Below are 13,003 nucleotides of genomic sequence, written 5' to 3' on the forward strand. Positions count from 1 at the left end.
GGGGTTCCGTATGTTCGAAAACCCTTAACATTTTGTTGGATTGCAATACCTGCCGCAGGCACTAGATGGTAGCATCTGCTTCTGTTTGAAAATGCAGAAACATCAAATCTGATTCACTTTGTCAGGCAGATTATCAGGGAAACAGCTCAATAACTTTCCAATTACCTAACTATTTATGAAGAGTCGTTTTTAACATTGTTAACCCTACAGGCAGCTTGGCTATCTTTCTGGTAACAATAGTTGTGCTTTGCTGCACTTCAACAAACTTTAAAAATAAAATATACAAAGGACACCAGTAAAATGTTATTTCAGTTTTTTGAGGAGAGGAGAGCATTGGCAGCTGGGTGCTGTTCTATGGATGTGACTTCTGAAGATGGCAGACAAAGATATTCCTTGCAAGTCTGGCCTCCCTAGAGCAGAGGAAGGAAAACTGCAGCTCACTAAGGTGTTGTTGGACTACAATCCCCATCAGCCAGTGCAATCAATGATCGGGGATGATAAGGGCTTTCATCCAACAATATCCAGAGGGCCACTGGTTCCCTAACTCTGCTTAGAGGATACTAAATCTTGCATGCCATTTCTGAGCATGTGCAGTAACAGCTTCCGTTAAAAAGGGCAGATCTGAACAAGTGAAAATTGGATTGATTTGTCCAGGCATGATTGCATATCTCTAATCCTATCCAAATTCTCTCAGATTTAATGCTAATTGGGTAGTGCTTCCTACTGGACTGCGGGACTTACTTCTGGATAAACACAAGCATGCTGCAAGTCCCACGTTCTTCACAAGCCTTTGCTCCGTGTAAGTTTGCCTAGGGTTACAGCCGTACAACATGGTCCCACACATTTATGTCCAAGGAAATACTACTGAGTTCCATAGGATTTTACTTACTGGTGAGATTGGGACAGCAGAAGACGTATATCCCAATGAAAACAGCAACTGGATTAAACATTTTAGGTTTAAGCAAATTGTGTCAACCACACAAGGATTCCTCCTTATACAATGGAACATTCTCTCCCATGGGTCCTAAGAATCTTTTCTGGGTTTTTCCCAAAGCAGATTTTAACCAGCAATAGCAGCAGTTGTTGCCAGTGTCCTTCTGGTCCCAATTTAATGTGCTGGTAGTGATGGCCTTCTAATCCCTAAATCATTGCAACCAGGTTACTTAAAGGACCGCATACTTTCCTATATGCCAGCCTGTAACTTGAAGACTGTTTGGAAGCCCTGATGAGATGCCCACCAGTGAAGGAAGTTAGGCACGGGCTTAGAGCTCTCTCTTTTTGGTCTGTGGTGCCACAATTGTGGAATATGATCCCACGGGCCACCACATTTCTTTTACCTTTATGACACTTGTTGAAGGCTTTCCTCTTTCCGTTAATTGTTTTATATGTGATTCTGTTGGTTTTGTCTAATTGCATTCGATATTTTTATTGTATTGCGAATCGCTTTGAGATGAACAAAAGAGGTTTAAAGACTGTCTCAAGGCAAATCTTTAAAAATGTAGTATAAACACTGACAACTGGGAAACACTGGCCTGCGAGCGCTCCAGTTGGAGAACAGCCTTTACCAAAGGTGCCATGGGCTTTGAAGAAACTCAATCTTAAGACGCAAGGGAGAAATGTGCTAAGAGGAAGGCATGCTTGGCAAATCCACACCGTGATCAATTCCCGTCTGGAAACCAATGTCCCCACTGTGGAAGGACGTGTGGATCCAGAATTGGCCTCCACAGTCACTTATGGACCCATTGTTAAAATCATGTTTATGGAAGACAATCTTACTCGGCTACAAGTAATCGCCGAAGAAGAAGAAGAAGAAGAAGATTGGAATTAATACAGGCTGTGGTAACAGACTGGATTCCTCTATCTTATTTAAAAGAATCATGCAACCAACAGCAGATTAAGCATAAAATAGTATGTACTTACACAAAGTCTTGCACTTGATTCCAGCACTAGCAGTAACAAAAACAAGACAAGCAAATTCTATTTCTAGATTACAAAATACGTAGTTGAGTTTAAAAATTGAGTCTCTGCGGAAGCGGAGACCAGACAGATGCCTGTCTGCCTCAGAAGCATGGTGGGGAAAGAGAGTGATTTCTGAGGTAGGGGGAAGTAGAAAGGCTTAAACCCATTTTGTCTTTTTCCAGGCCAGAAAACTCAAGGGAGTGCCCTCTTTAGTAGCTAATCTTGAACTCTCCACCCATTCATATTCTTATTTAGCAAACATGCATTGTTAGATTTTGGTAGCAAAAGATATACAATGAATGGATGACAGAGAGCTACATGGGATTTGTTGCGTTTTACTAGACAGAAAGGGAGGAGGATCAGGAGTTGGCACCAGGCAGCTGTTTTACAGTGGCAGACATATGTCAGTCATTGCTGTGATAGAGAATTGTGAAAAACAGGGTGGGTGAGCATATGCACTTTGGCACAAGAGAAGGGCTATATAGAGCCTGAGAAGACATTAGGGTGATATTTAATATTAGTCATACCTATAGCAGACTCAATGAAATCCATGGGCCTTCTATGACTATTACTAATGTTAGACATGAGTGTGACTAATATTCTTTACAAATATTTCCTGACATAAAGAGGGGTTTTTCTGCAGGGAGGAAAGAGGGTCAATCACTGGTGTTTCCCTAGAACTCTTGCCCAACTCATTTCCACATTAATGATGCTTAAATACAAGATGCTATAGAATCCTTTTCTGTGTGAGCAACTTTTGTTCATACGGGATGGGGGCTTTTCCCTGCGCATTGACACAAGGGTGCATAACATAGGGCAAAAGATTCCTGCATTGCAGGGAGTTGGACTAGGTGACTCTCATGACCCCTTCCAACTCTATGATCCCATACCCACAATTCCTTAAGGGGCAGCGCCAGCTGAATTATCCAGCAAAGTGGATCTCTAAAGCCTTTCCTCTACCTACAGACTACAGTTTGAGCCCCAAAGTTAGTCACATCCATTTTCTCCAAGTATGCATGAAAAGGAGTGGCCTGATCCAGTATATTCATGATCCAGAAGCCTTTTCCGTTTGTTTCAATGAAAGGGGCTGATCTTTTTGAATGAAGACAGATCTCTCCACAGGCACACAAAACCTGTGTGTGAATTCAAATACATACAGATCAGCGCCAATATGAATGATTGCACCAACACATACTACATTATGCAAACCATCTGACATGCCTCATCCTGGAGCTTCCATAACCACTGTATCTGTCTGGATAGCACAGGATGTTCTGATTTCCCTGGTACTGGGCCTTACCTCTCTAATTTGTGCTGAATTCTGAAATTCCACGTTTTAGCAATTTAGAAACACGGCCATTTATGACGACGACGACGACAACAACAACAACAACAACAACATGGCAGTACCTGTCTTCGCCAACTTGATAGCACTCTCCAGCTGCCTTGAAGCCCAACTCCCATCAGCCCCAGCCCCAGTGCCAGATTACCAATGGGCAGAATAGGCACTGGCCTAAGGGCCCCATGCCTTTTAAGGGACCTGCAACAACGGGTCGAAATAATATTGATTTGATCGTGAAAGAAAATTACAATCAAGTTTTCTTAGTTCAATGTTATCCCACTAGAGCACGCACACAAGGCCCCCCCCCCTTAAGATTTTGACTGCCTAGGGGCCTCCACAGGGTTTAATCCAGCACTGCTCAGCCAGCATGGCCAATGGTCAGAAGCAAAGGGAGTTGCTGTCCTTCAGTATCTGAAAGGCACCAACTCAAGGAAGGTTGGTCCGTGCACATCTCTGGCACTTATAAGCATAGCTGCCAAGTCTCCCGTTTTTCACGGGAAACCCCCGTATTTTAAACCGTTTCCCACTGGCAGCCCGGATTGGGGAAAATCCCGTAATTCCCTTGGATTTCCTACCTGCTAGGGAGGCTCCATTTTGGGTCTTGGCGCTGCCCAATTTCCAGTGCCCAGACATGGGTAGCGCAGCACCGGAAGTCGCTTCTACGCATGTCCAGACTTCCGGTGCCGTTCCGCCCATGCCTGGGCACAGAAAATCGGGTAGAACGGCACCGGAAGTCGCTTCTACGCATGTCCGGACAGCTGCTGATCCCGCATTTTTCAGCGGGAGACTTGGCAGCTATGCTTATAAGGTTGGCTCATGCAAAAAAAAAAAAAAGGTTGGTTCATGGAAAACCCCACACTATTTATTTATTTAGGCTTGTGGTGGGAAAATCCCCCATTCCTGTACCAATGATGCAAACAGTTGTACTCCTTAAAAATTGAAAGCGAACAGCCACACATAAGTGGTCAGTTACACGGAAGCGGAGTGAATAATAATGATAAGGGGATTTAAAAAACCAAAAAAAACTCTGTAATTTCCCGATAACTGATAAAAGCTGTTCCAGGACAAAAGATAAATAAATAAATCACATATTAACAGTCTCAAGCTATCATAACATTATGGAAGTGTTCCTGTTAATAACCCTGCTTTTATAATAATCATTCATGTAGCATTAACAAGGTATTTATAGAGTCCCAGTTGTGGTCTTCTTGTTAAGGGCGAGTCAAGGCCGACCCACCCATGAGGCAAGGTGAGGAGACCACCTCAAATGGCTGGAGAACCATAGGAGTAGCAGATCCTTATCTCCCACCCTTGTTTCTGATGTAGATCTTCACTCACCCTGACTTCCCTGGCAGGGAGGGTGACGCCAGACTGTTTTGGGCCAGCCCTGAGCGAGTCATCAGAATCACATTTCACCATTATAATGAGAAATGGGGGCTGGGGCAGTATGTTCTATGGCTTAGAGTTCGAAAAAGGCTCAGCCAATTGACTTGAAATTTGGTATTGTAGGAGAGGAAGGCTTGAGGGCGGTCTGTGCTGAATTAGGGATACAAAATATTTTGATCAAGTTAAATGGTTGATGAGAGACTCTGGCATGCTGACAGGATCTCCTTCTTCCATCGACTTTGCTGAGGTGTTTTTTCTGAAAACGTTTCCCGGTTTGTCCTGCGTGTTTTAAGAAATGGGCTTCTACTTTAGGTCAAAGGGGAATGCTTAGTATAAGTTTTTTACCCAGTAAAACAATGATAGCTGTATGAGACTCTTACTCTGCTGTGTCCATGCAACCATTTCTGGCTGTTTGGAACCTTGCTGTTGCTAGGCAGGATTCTCACAGACCAAGGCTCAGTTTGAAAGCACAAGGGAGTGGTTGGCGCCTGACATCTTTAAAGAAATCGGGTCCTCCCTCAAAAAGGTGAGACCTGGCAATCAAACCCTGTGTTGTGGGTGGGTATGATTGGGTAGCCACAACACCCAATTGGTAGATCCCTTGATTCAGGGTTTAATCAGGCCAATGGGACGCAGGCTAAATGGATCAAGGGACCTATATATACCTATGGACATGATCCAAAGCTTCCTCTTTTGGTGTGTGCATCGGAACACCCGCCCACCTCTCCCTACTTTTAGGGCTTGCGCGCTTGACCTTGCTATGCCGTCATGTGTCGTCTGTCGTTGGGACAGGGGCACGGCAGGAATTTTCCCCACTTGGCTGATTGGCTGGTGCCATTTGGTTTTCACCTGCAGCGTAGAAAATTGTCACAACTTGTAAGGTTGCGGATAGGCTCTAGTTCAGGTGATAGGGATGGGGGAACGCTCTCGCCATCCCTATGTGAAGGGTATTCCATTAAAGGAATCCAGGAACAAAATGGTTTGGTCAACCATGTGAGGGGGTTGTGCCCATGCCTGAGTCCAGCGGGACACCTGGGTGGTGGACATAGCCTGTTCCCGGCTTTCCACCTATCCGAGTGTTCACCCTAGGCTGACCTAGGCTGGCGCCCTGGGTCAGCGCTACCTGCAACGGTGCAGGGAGCTAGTCGAATCAGAGCCTATGCAACCACTCACTTGCTGTAATCAATGAAGTTGTGGCCTAAATTCTGCCAAAAACCAAACCAAAATTTGAGTCTTGTCTGAATTTATTTTAAGGGGGAGGTTTAAAGGTCTGGACACGCAAATGGCGATGTGGTCACTCCTACAAATAAAAGCTCTGTGTGGACCCTGAGTACTTAACAATTACGTACCGTTCATCCACAAACACTCCCTTTTGGGGATAAGGTGCTCAGAAGGATGGTGACAGGCCAGGTACAGATACTTTAAGAGGTTATTGTGGCTCTCCCTCTCTCTCATACTGTTTGTGTTTTTTAAAATAATAATAATATTGTTCTACTGTTTTTATGCTTGTATCTGTGTTTTTATTATACTGTTTTACTGAGGGTTTTGTATACCACTTAAATATTTTTTTAAATATTAAGCTGTTTAGAAATATTTGTAAATAAATAAATGCACAAATTCCTTACTTGCTGCTTATGTAGCCAAGAAAAGTTAGGTATTAAAGGAGATGGGAAGAAGAAACCAGAGACGAGTCCAAATAGTTTGAGACATGGGCATAGCCGACGGGGGGGGGGGGCAGAGGGGCAGCTGCCACCCCAAATCAATACAAATCTGATGTTCTTCCCCCCCCCACAAAAGTCTGCCCCTAACAAAAAGCCTAACTACACCCATGGTTTGAGAAGTGTGTGGGGAGGGAAGGTAAAATATCTCAGAAGTACACAGCAGCTGGACTTCTGATGGCCAGCTTTTAAAGGCACAGGAAAGCCTTAAGGAAAACGAAAGTGGGAAGAGAGTTTTAGGGGGCGATTGTGTGGCAGTGTGTGCTTTATCTGTTGAATTTCCCAAAGCTACTCACAAGAACTTCATTCTGTGACTCATGCCACAGAATGACTTAATCTGAAGACAGTTGTTACTTGTCGATGTGACCTCACTTGTACACAGGGGCATTGCTTAATAGACTTTGTGCTCGGGCCCATGACACAATTTACCTCCAGACAAATTAAGAGAACAAATGGCTGGGGTCTCATCAGGACTGTCCTTTCCAGTGCACGTAACCACTCTGTTAGTAAAGAAAAAAAAAGGGTTTGAAAAGAGGGGAAGTGGGCAAGAGATATGTAGTGGTGCAAAAGACCCAGGACTTGGCCCCCAGGGCCATCTCTACCCTAGATGGATTTAACTTTATGTTGATAATAATAACCTAATTTCTCGGGACAAGGAGTTCAACAAACGAGGTACCTGTGCACTATCACTGACCAACATTGCATGTTTACCCATGTTTTGATCACTTGCCACAGGGTGCCATTGGAGGGATGGGAATCTGCTGTCAGAAAGGCAGGCAGGGAAAGTAATGAACATCAGTCCCCCATGTGGCTTTATCCTTATTGCTAAACCAGGCATCCCCAAACTGCGGCCCTCCAGATGTTTTGGCCTACAACTCCCATGATCCCTAGCTAAGAGGGCCAGTGGTCAGGGCTGATGGGAATTGTAGTCCAAAACATCTGGAGGGCCGAAGTTTGGGGGTGCCTGCTAACTGAACAGCCACTTCTTCCAGCTGCCCCCCAAGTCAATCAAAATCAATACAAATCTGAGGTTCTGCCGCCCCCTAACAAAAGCCTGCCCCCCCCCACAAAAATCCTGGCTATGCCCATGTCCTGACCTTCCTCATTTAGCAAGATAAACTCTTAGGTGGAAAATAAAAAGAGGGATGGGTAAAGGAACTATAATCCATGCAAGAGTTACAATGCCATAGACAAAGAATATTCTCCTAAGCAAGGAGGTAAAGACTAACTGCATACTGTACTACTGTATCTGAAAATTATGAGTCACGAATCACATGAATTTTGTGCAGCTAACCCCATGATTTTGGAATAGACCATAACTGGCACATCTTCACAAATTGGCAGCTATACTATGCTTAGAGGTCAATTTCTAAAGACAGGGTTAGTGAGTTGGTCTAAAAGTCTTCCCCTCTCAAGAGAAATTCCTTCACCTTAAATCCCAGATATGGGTGCGTGTTTGTGTTGTGTGTGGCTGCAGATTGGCTGTAGTGTTCCGGGAACGGAATTCTGCACATGCTCAGAGGCTCATATATGTCCCAGGGATGAGCTCTATGAAAAACAGGGTTGAGTTCTACTAAAGCCAATATTCTCGCAAACTCTGTTTTACTCTTAAGGCTTCGAAGAGTGTTATCTGCAGGAGCCCACTAAGAATTAAATCCCACGCTCCGTCCAGGATATACCAAAAGGCAGCGGAAGTTTTCAAAGCAAACTTTTCCAGCTTTGCTTCCAAGCAAAACGGGGACTGGGGAGGGCGGCGGGGGGGGGAGGAAGAGAGGGCATCGTCAGAGAGAAACTCCACCTTAGCAAGATTTGCGTCCTGCCTCACTGAGCTCAGCAGGCTTGTTTTGAACGCAAGGGGCGCTAGGGGCATATGGAGGATTTTCTTGCCTCTTTTCATCCTGGTTGGGGGGGGGGGGGATGTGGGGTTAATTATCATATGTATATGTCAGTTTCAGGAAGGGGGTTGTACTTGGATAGCCCGTAGGAACCTTTAAAAAAAAAGGAGGGGAAAGAGAGAGGAGTGGAAAAGGATCAGAGGAATTAAAAGTGCAGAAGTAACCCCGTCAGATCACACAAGCTCAGCCGAAGCCTGACTTTCGACGCGGCCGGGTGTGCAAGTTGCTTGTCTCTCTCTCTCTCTCGCCATTCATTGGCAAGGGACCGGCCGAGTTGCAAGCTCCGCTCCTGCCGCCAGCCGGGATTGGTTGGATTCCCGATCACGCTGCGCCAAACTTTCCCAACTTTTTAAAAACTTTCGCTTCCCTCCTTGTTGTGCTCTTTTTGCATGGTCTTCGCAGCCGACGAGGGAGCTGCTACTCGCGCGCTTTCTGCTGCCTGGGAAGAGGAGGAGGAGGAAAACTTCCCCGCGGACGCCGAAGGGCCCTGGCCGAGGCAGCCACAAGGACAAGTCTGCAGCCGCCTGCAAATCCCCTTCCTCCTGCTCGCTCTTCCGACGTGAGCAGGCAGCGAGCAGCCCCGGTCTCGGCGCCCGGATTCCCCAGCGCGACCCCCGAGCGGCGAGAAGGAGACGCAGCTGGGAAAGGCGATTCCCCTGCCTGCCATGCAGAACTACAAGTACGACAAGGCGATGGCTCCCGAGAGCAAGAACGGCGGCAGCCCTGCCTTGAATAACAACCCCAGTAAAAGCCCCAGCAAGAAAGCTTTGCTCATTTGCCTCGACCTCTTCTGCCTCTTCATGGGTGAGATTTAAAACTCGAGCGACTCTCTCCCCCCCCTCTCCCCCATCTTAATTCACTTTCTTCAGATTTTATAAGAAGCAGTTCCAGAGAGGGTTGCACAACTATTTTTTTCCTCCTTCCAGCAGTCTCTCTGCTAAAACTAACCAGTGTCCCGTTCTTCTTTCCACTCTTCGTCTTTACTCTCTTGGTTGCTCACTTTTGCACTCTCCTTTCTTGCTTTTTCCGTTAAAAAACAACAACAAAACACCACAAAACTTTGTGACTGGGACATAACAAATCTTCTGGAGCCGCTCTCTGCTTTGCAAGAAGACAGTTCTTCGGAATAGATTCCTCTCCTCTCCCCATCTTGCATCCTGCAAGCTTTTTTTTTCTCTTTCTTTCCCCCGACCTTTTCTGGTTTCATGATGGGTTATGATGCCAAAGGATAAAAATGTGGGAGGAAAAAGCAAGCAGAAACAAAGCAAAGCGCTCCACTGCGTTGCAAAAGAGCTCTTAAGTAGCAATCTATGCCGTACTGTGTGTACAAAATGCACGAGCTAGGGCAGCCGGGCGTTGTTGATGCCAAGAAGGTTTTTTTTTTTTTAAGGGCTTCATTTTACTCTAGGAAAGCACCCAGCGAAACCACAGAAAATTATGGAAACCCAAACCAGCCCTGGTGCCCGTCCAAATAAAATGGATGTCCCAGCAAATGAGTTGAGCCTCATATGTAAACAAAGCATCTCCCATCCCAGCTGGCCCCTGAGGAGCAGCCAGGGAAACAAGGCATGCTTTTCACTTGGCTGCTCCTGGTTAAAGAATAGGCTTCAAAGGTGCCCTCCAAAGGATTTTCTGTAGTGGGAAAGGGAGCGAGGGAGTGTTTTGTGTGCCTTTTAAAAGAAAAAAGGAGAAAGGAATTACAACGACCTCAAGAAAAGATCCAGCTAGCAGCAGTTGTCCTGAAGCTAATTTTACTCTCAAACCAGTTTGTGGCTGAAAAGTCCCCAGTTTTCCAAGGGAAGGGGTAAAAATGTGGCTTGCAGGAAAGAGAGGAGAGGTGAAGTTTGGTTGTGCTGTTTGGTACACACACACAGAGGAACACACATCTGTGACCTGTCAGTGTTAAGAGTGGAAAGCATGTGCTGCGGTACTTGACCTGCTTTGAATTCTACCTTGTGGAGTTCCAGGGAAGTGTCTTGGTTAAAATGGGGGTGTTCCTTAAAATGAGGGTTTTCCTGTAGTTGTCTGAAAGGGTATAGGAAACAAAGAAAGAACAAACTTTTCCTCTCTGTTAGGGCTCTTGTTTCTTTAACCGAACAGGAAAGCCAGCAGCGCTAGCTCTCCATGCCTGGAAAGGCTTCACCTTTGACATTTCTGTCTACCATTCAGCTGTTAATGGCACAGAAACCCTGTCTGAGGAAATGTTAAAAGGTGACAATCCTAGCATGTAACTATGGTGTCTTAGTTAGCTTATGGTGGCTTTCATGCCACCATTCTTGATCGGAGGCATAGAGTATTCCAAAAAGGTGGCGAGTGTGCAGAAGCTTGGGCTGAAACCTTCCGGTGGATATCAGCCAACCTTGTGCCCTTCAGATGTTTGGGACAGCATTCCCACAGGCTGTGCTGGCTGGGGCTGATGGGAATTATAGTGCAAAGGGTGTGTTAAGGGCTGTCTGGGTATCCTATCTGCTCCTGACAAATATCTGTCTGATTTAGGAACACTGCAAACCATCCAGGACAGAAAGATGCCCTCTATCTGAAAAGATTGTTCCTTTCTTCAGACTGTCAGTGCTCCAAAGAACTTTACAAAACAAACAGTGCTGTTGACATACGCTCCCGTTTTCTCTTGATAGTGAAGATACAGTGCTGATTTGCCCCTTTAAATAGCTTGCCATAGGGAAAAAGTAAAAATGCGTGTCTCAAGCTTCTTACTCTAAGTAAGCTTGGAGACACTGAAAGGATTACTCCCTTTTGAAGTTCTCCGAGTGTCCTGGCTCCAGTAATTTATTATGCTTGAGGGGTTGTGATGTTTAGAGAAAGAACAAAATAAGGATGTCTGATCACCTGACTGAATCCAGATCAGGGCCATTTCACATTCAAGACGAAGGTTTTATGATGAGTGACTGTACGTCTTTTCGAAGTCTTACTCCTGCTTCAAATGTTTAGGTACCCTTAAAAATGCAACGTGAGAAGCAACATAGCCATTGGCATTAAGAGACTGTGGAAGGGAATCCCAGCTGGTACAGAATGGAATGAGACACTGTAGTTTACGCTAGTAGCATGTGGCTTTGTTGGGATCTGTAATAATGCTGACTGCTGTCCAATCTGCACAATTTGATGTGGATATAATAACAGTGCGTGTTAAGAGCAATTAGATCCCAAGAGCTGAATAGCTCTACTATAGAAGAACGTCAGTGTAAGTGGAATATTGGCGTGTTCCGCGGCACTTGAGATGCTGCATATGTGTAAGGCTTTGTTTTGAGAAAAGAGAATCTTCTCTCATTGTTCTCTTATGTATCATATGATGAACATTTAGTGAACCAGCATCTTTAAAATATCTTTGTGTCTGCTGCTCATTTCTCTTGAGGAGAAATCCATTGGTGTTTGGTGAACCGATCAGTAACCATTCTGTATCACTTAAGAAATTCTAAGAGTTTTTGAATGTAGAAATCTTCTTGATGTAGCTCACAGGCATACTATTTCAGTTCAAATTAGTTGGTGTTTTGTCATTCACTCTAAAAGAGGCAACATGAAGAGGGATTGTGCTCAATGAAAATTTTCTAACACACAAGAAAGCATCATTATTTTTCTCCTCTGTCATCATAACAACCTGTTTATAGGGCAAAGTGCAAAAAAGAAAAGGGATATATCTGTAAACAGAGTCTAGGGGGCACTGTGGTGTAGTGGATGGTGTGTAATTCACCAAAGACAATTCATGATGGCACATTGAGTCAAGGACTTGAGTTCCAATCCTGAGCATAAGTTATTGGGAGAGTAACCTAACATTTGTGTGCTATGCCAGCTATGCATTGTAAACTATGCTCATTAATTTTTGGAGCATTAAAAAAGAGGAAGCAGTATTGTGGTTACAGCGGGGGGGGGGGGTGGTCACAATTATAGGAAAATGTGCATAAGAAACAGTGAGCTGAGTTTTGATAGCTGGATTTCATCATTTACAGTCCACTCTACTCTATGAGAAATATGGACATCAATGGTGCATCTTTGTACAGATATGTCATAATGAGATGACTATGGAGTGGCACCTTAGTGGCTAATTAGTTTATATGATAAAAGCATTTATAGGCAATACTTACTTGGATGTCTGAAGTTCACTAAGAAAATGCTAGGTAGGTAAAACTCACAAGGATCAATTTAACAAGGTGAGAGCTAACGATAATAACACATCTCTTGACTACTAGAGCTCTCCATGTATCTACTATTGAATATTTTTAGTGCTTCAGTAATCATATATTGCCATGAAAGCTTGCCTTATGCCATAATCAGTTTCTTAAAAAGAGTTGGAATCTTCTGGAAAACAAGAAAAAGATAAAAACAAGATACCACAAGACTATGGTTTTTGAAAGCAGTTACCCCTCTGGAAACACATTAAGCTTATTACAAATTTCACAAAGTGAAATTTTATCCACGCTTGCTTGGAAGTAATGAATTCTAGGAGCTTTACTTATGACTGAACCCAAATAGGATCAGGCTGTGAGTTTTAACACACTGAAAATTAAAGAGAGTTTCAATGAAGCACTTGCCTCAGTTGTGAAGCCAACGCACCATATCTTGTCATTCTGCCCCTGTACTCCCAAGTAGCTTCCCAGCTGTGAATATTTAGTTGTAACATTGTATGAACATCTAGCAGGGTCCGGTATTGGAAGAAAGCTACAGGACTGCAAACAACTTTTCTATGAATGGCT

General features: G+C 44.5%; 1 protein-coding gene across 1 annotated transcript in view; it reads left to right on the forward strand.

Annotated features, from left to right (window-relative positions):
- The first annotated feature begins 8,389 nt into the window (after positions 1 to 8,389).
- PLPP3 (phospholipid phosphatase 3) overlaps positions 8,390 to 13,003 on the forward strand; it is a 68,646-nt gene continuing 64,032 nt past the window's right edge. Inside the window, exon 1 of the mRNA XM_035121564.2 lies at positions 8,390 to 9,104. Coding sequence (XP_034977455.1) covers positions 8,966 to 9,104 — 139 coding nt within the window. The 5' untranslated portion in view covers positions 8,390 to 8,965. The remainder of the gene's footprint in view (positions 9,105 to 13,003) is intronic.

The sequence above is a fragment of the Zootoca vivipara genome, chromosome 7, assembly GCF_963506605.1.
Source record: "Zootoca vivipara chromosome 7, rZooViv1.1, whole genome shotgun sequence".
Classification (NCBI taxonomy): domain Eukaryota; kingdom Metazoa; phylum Chordata; class Lepidosauria; order Squamata; family Lacertidae; genus Zootoca; species Zootoca vivipara.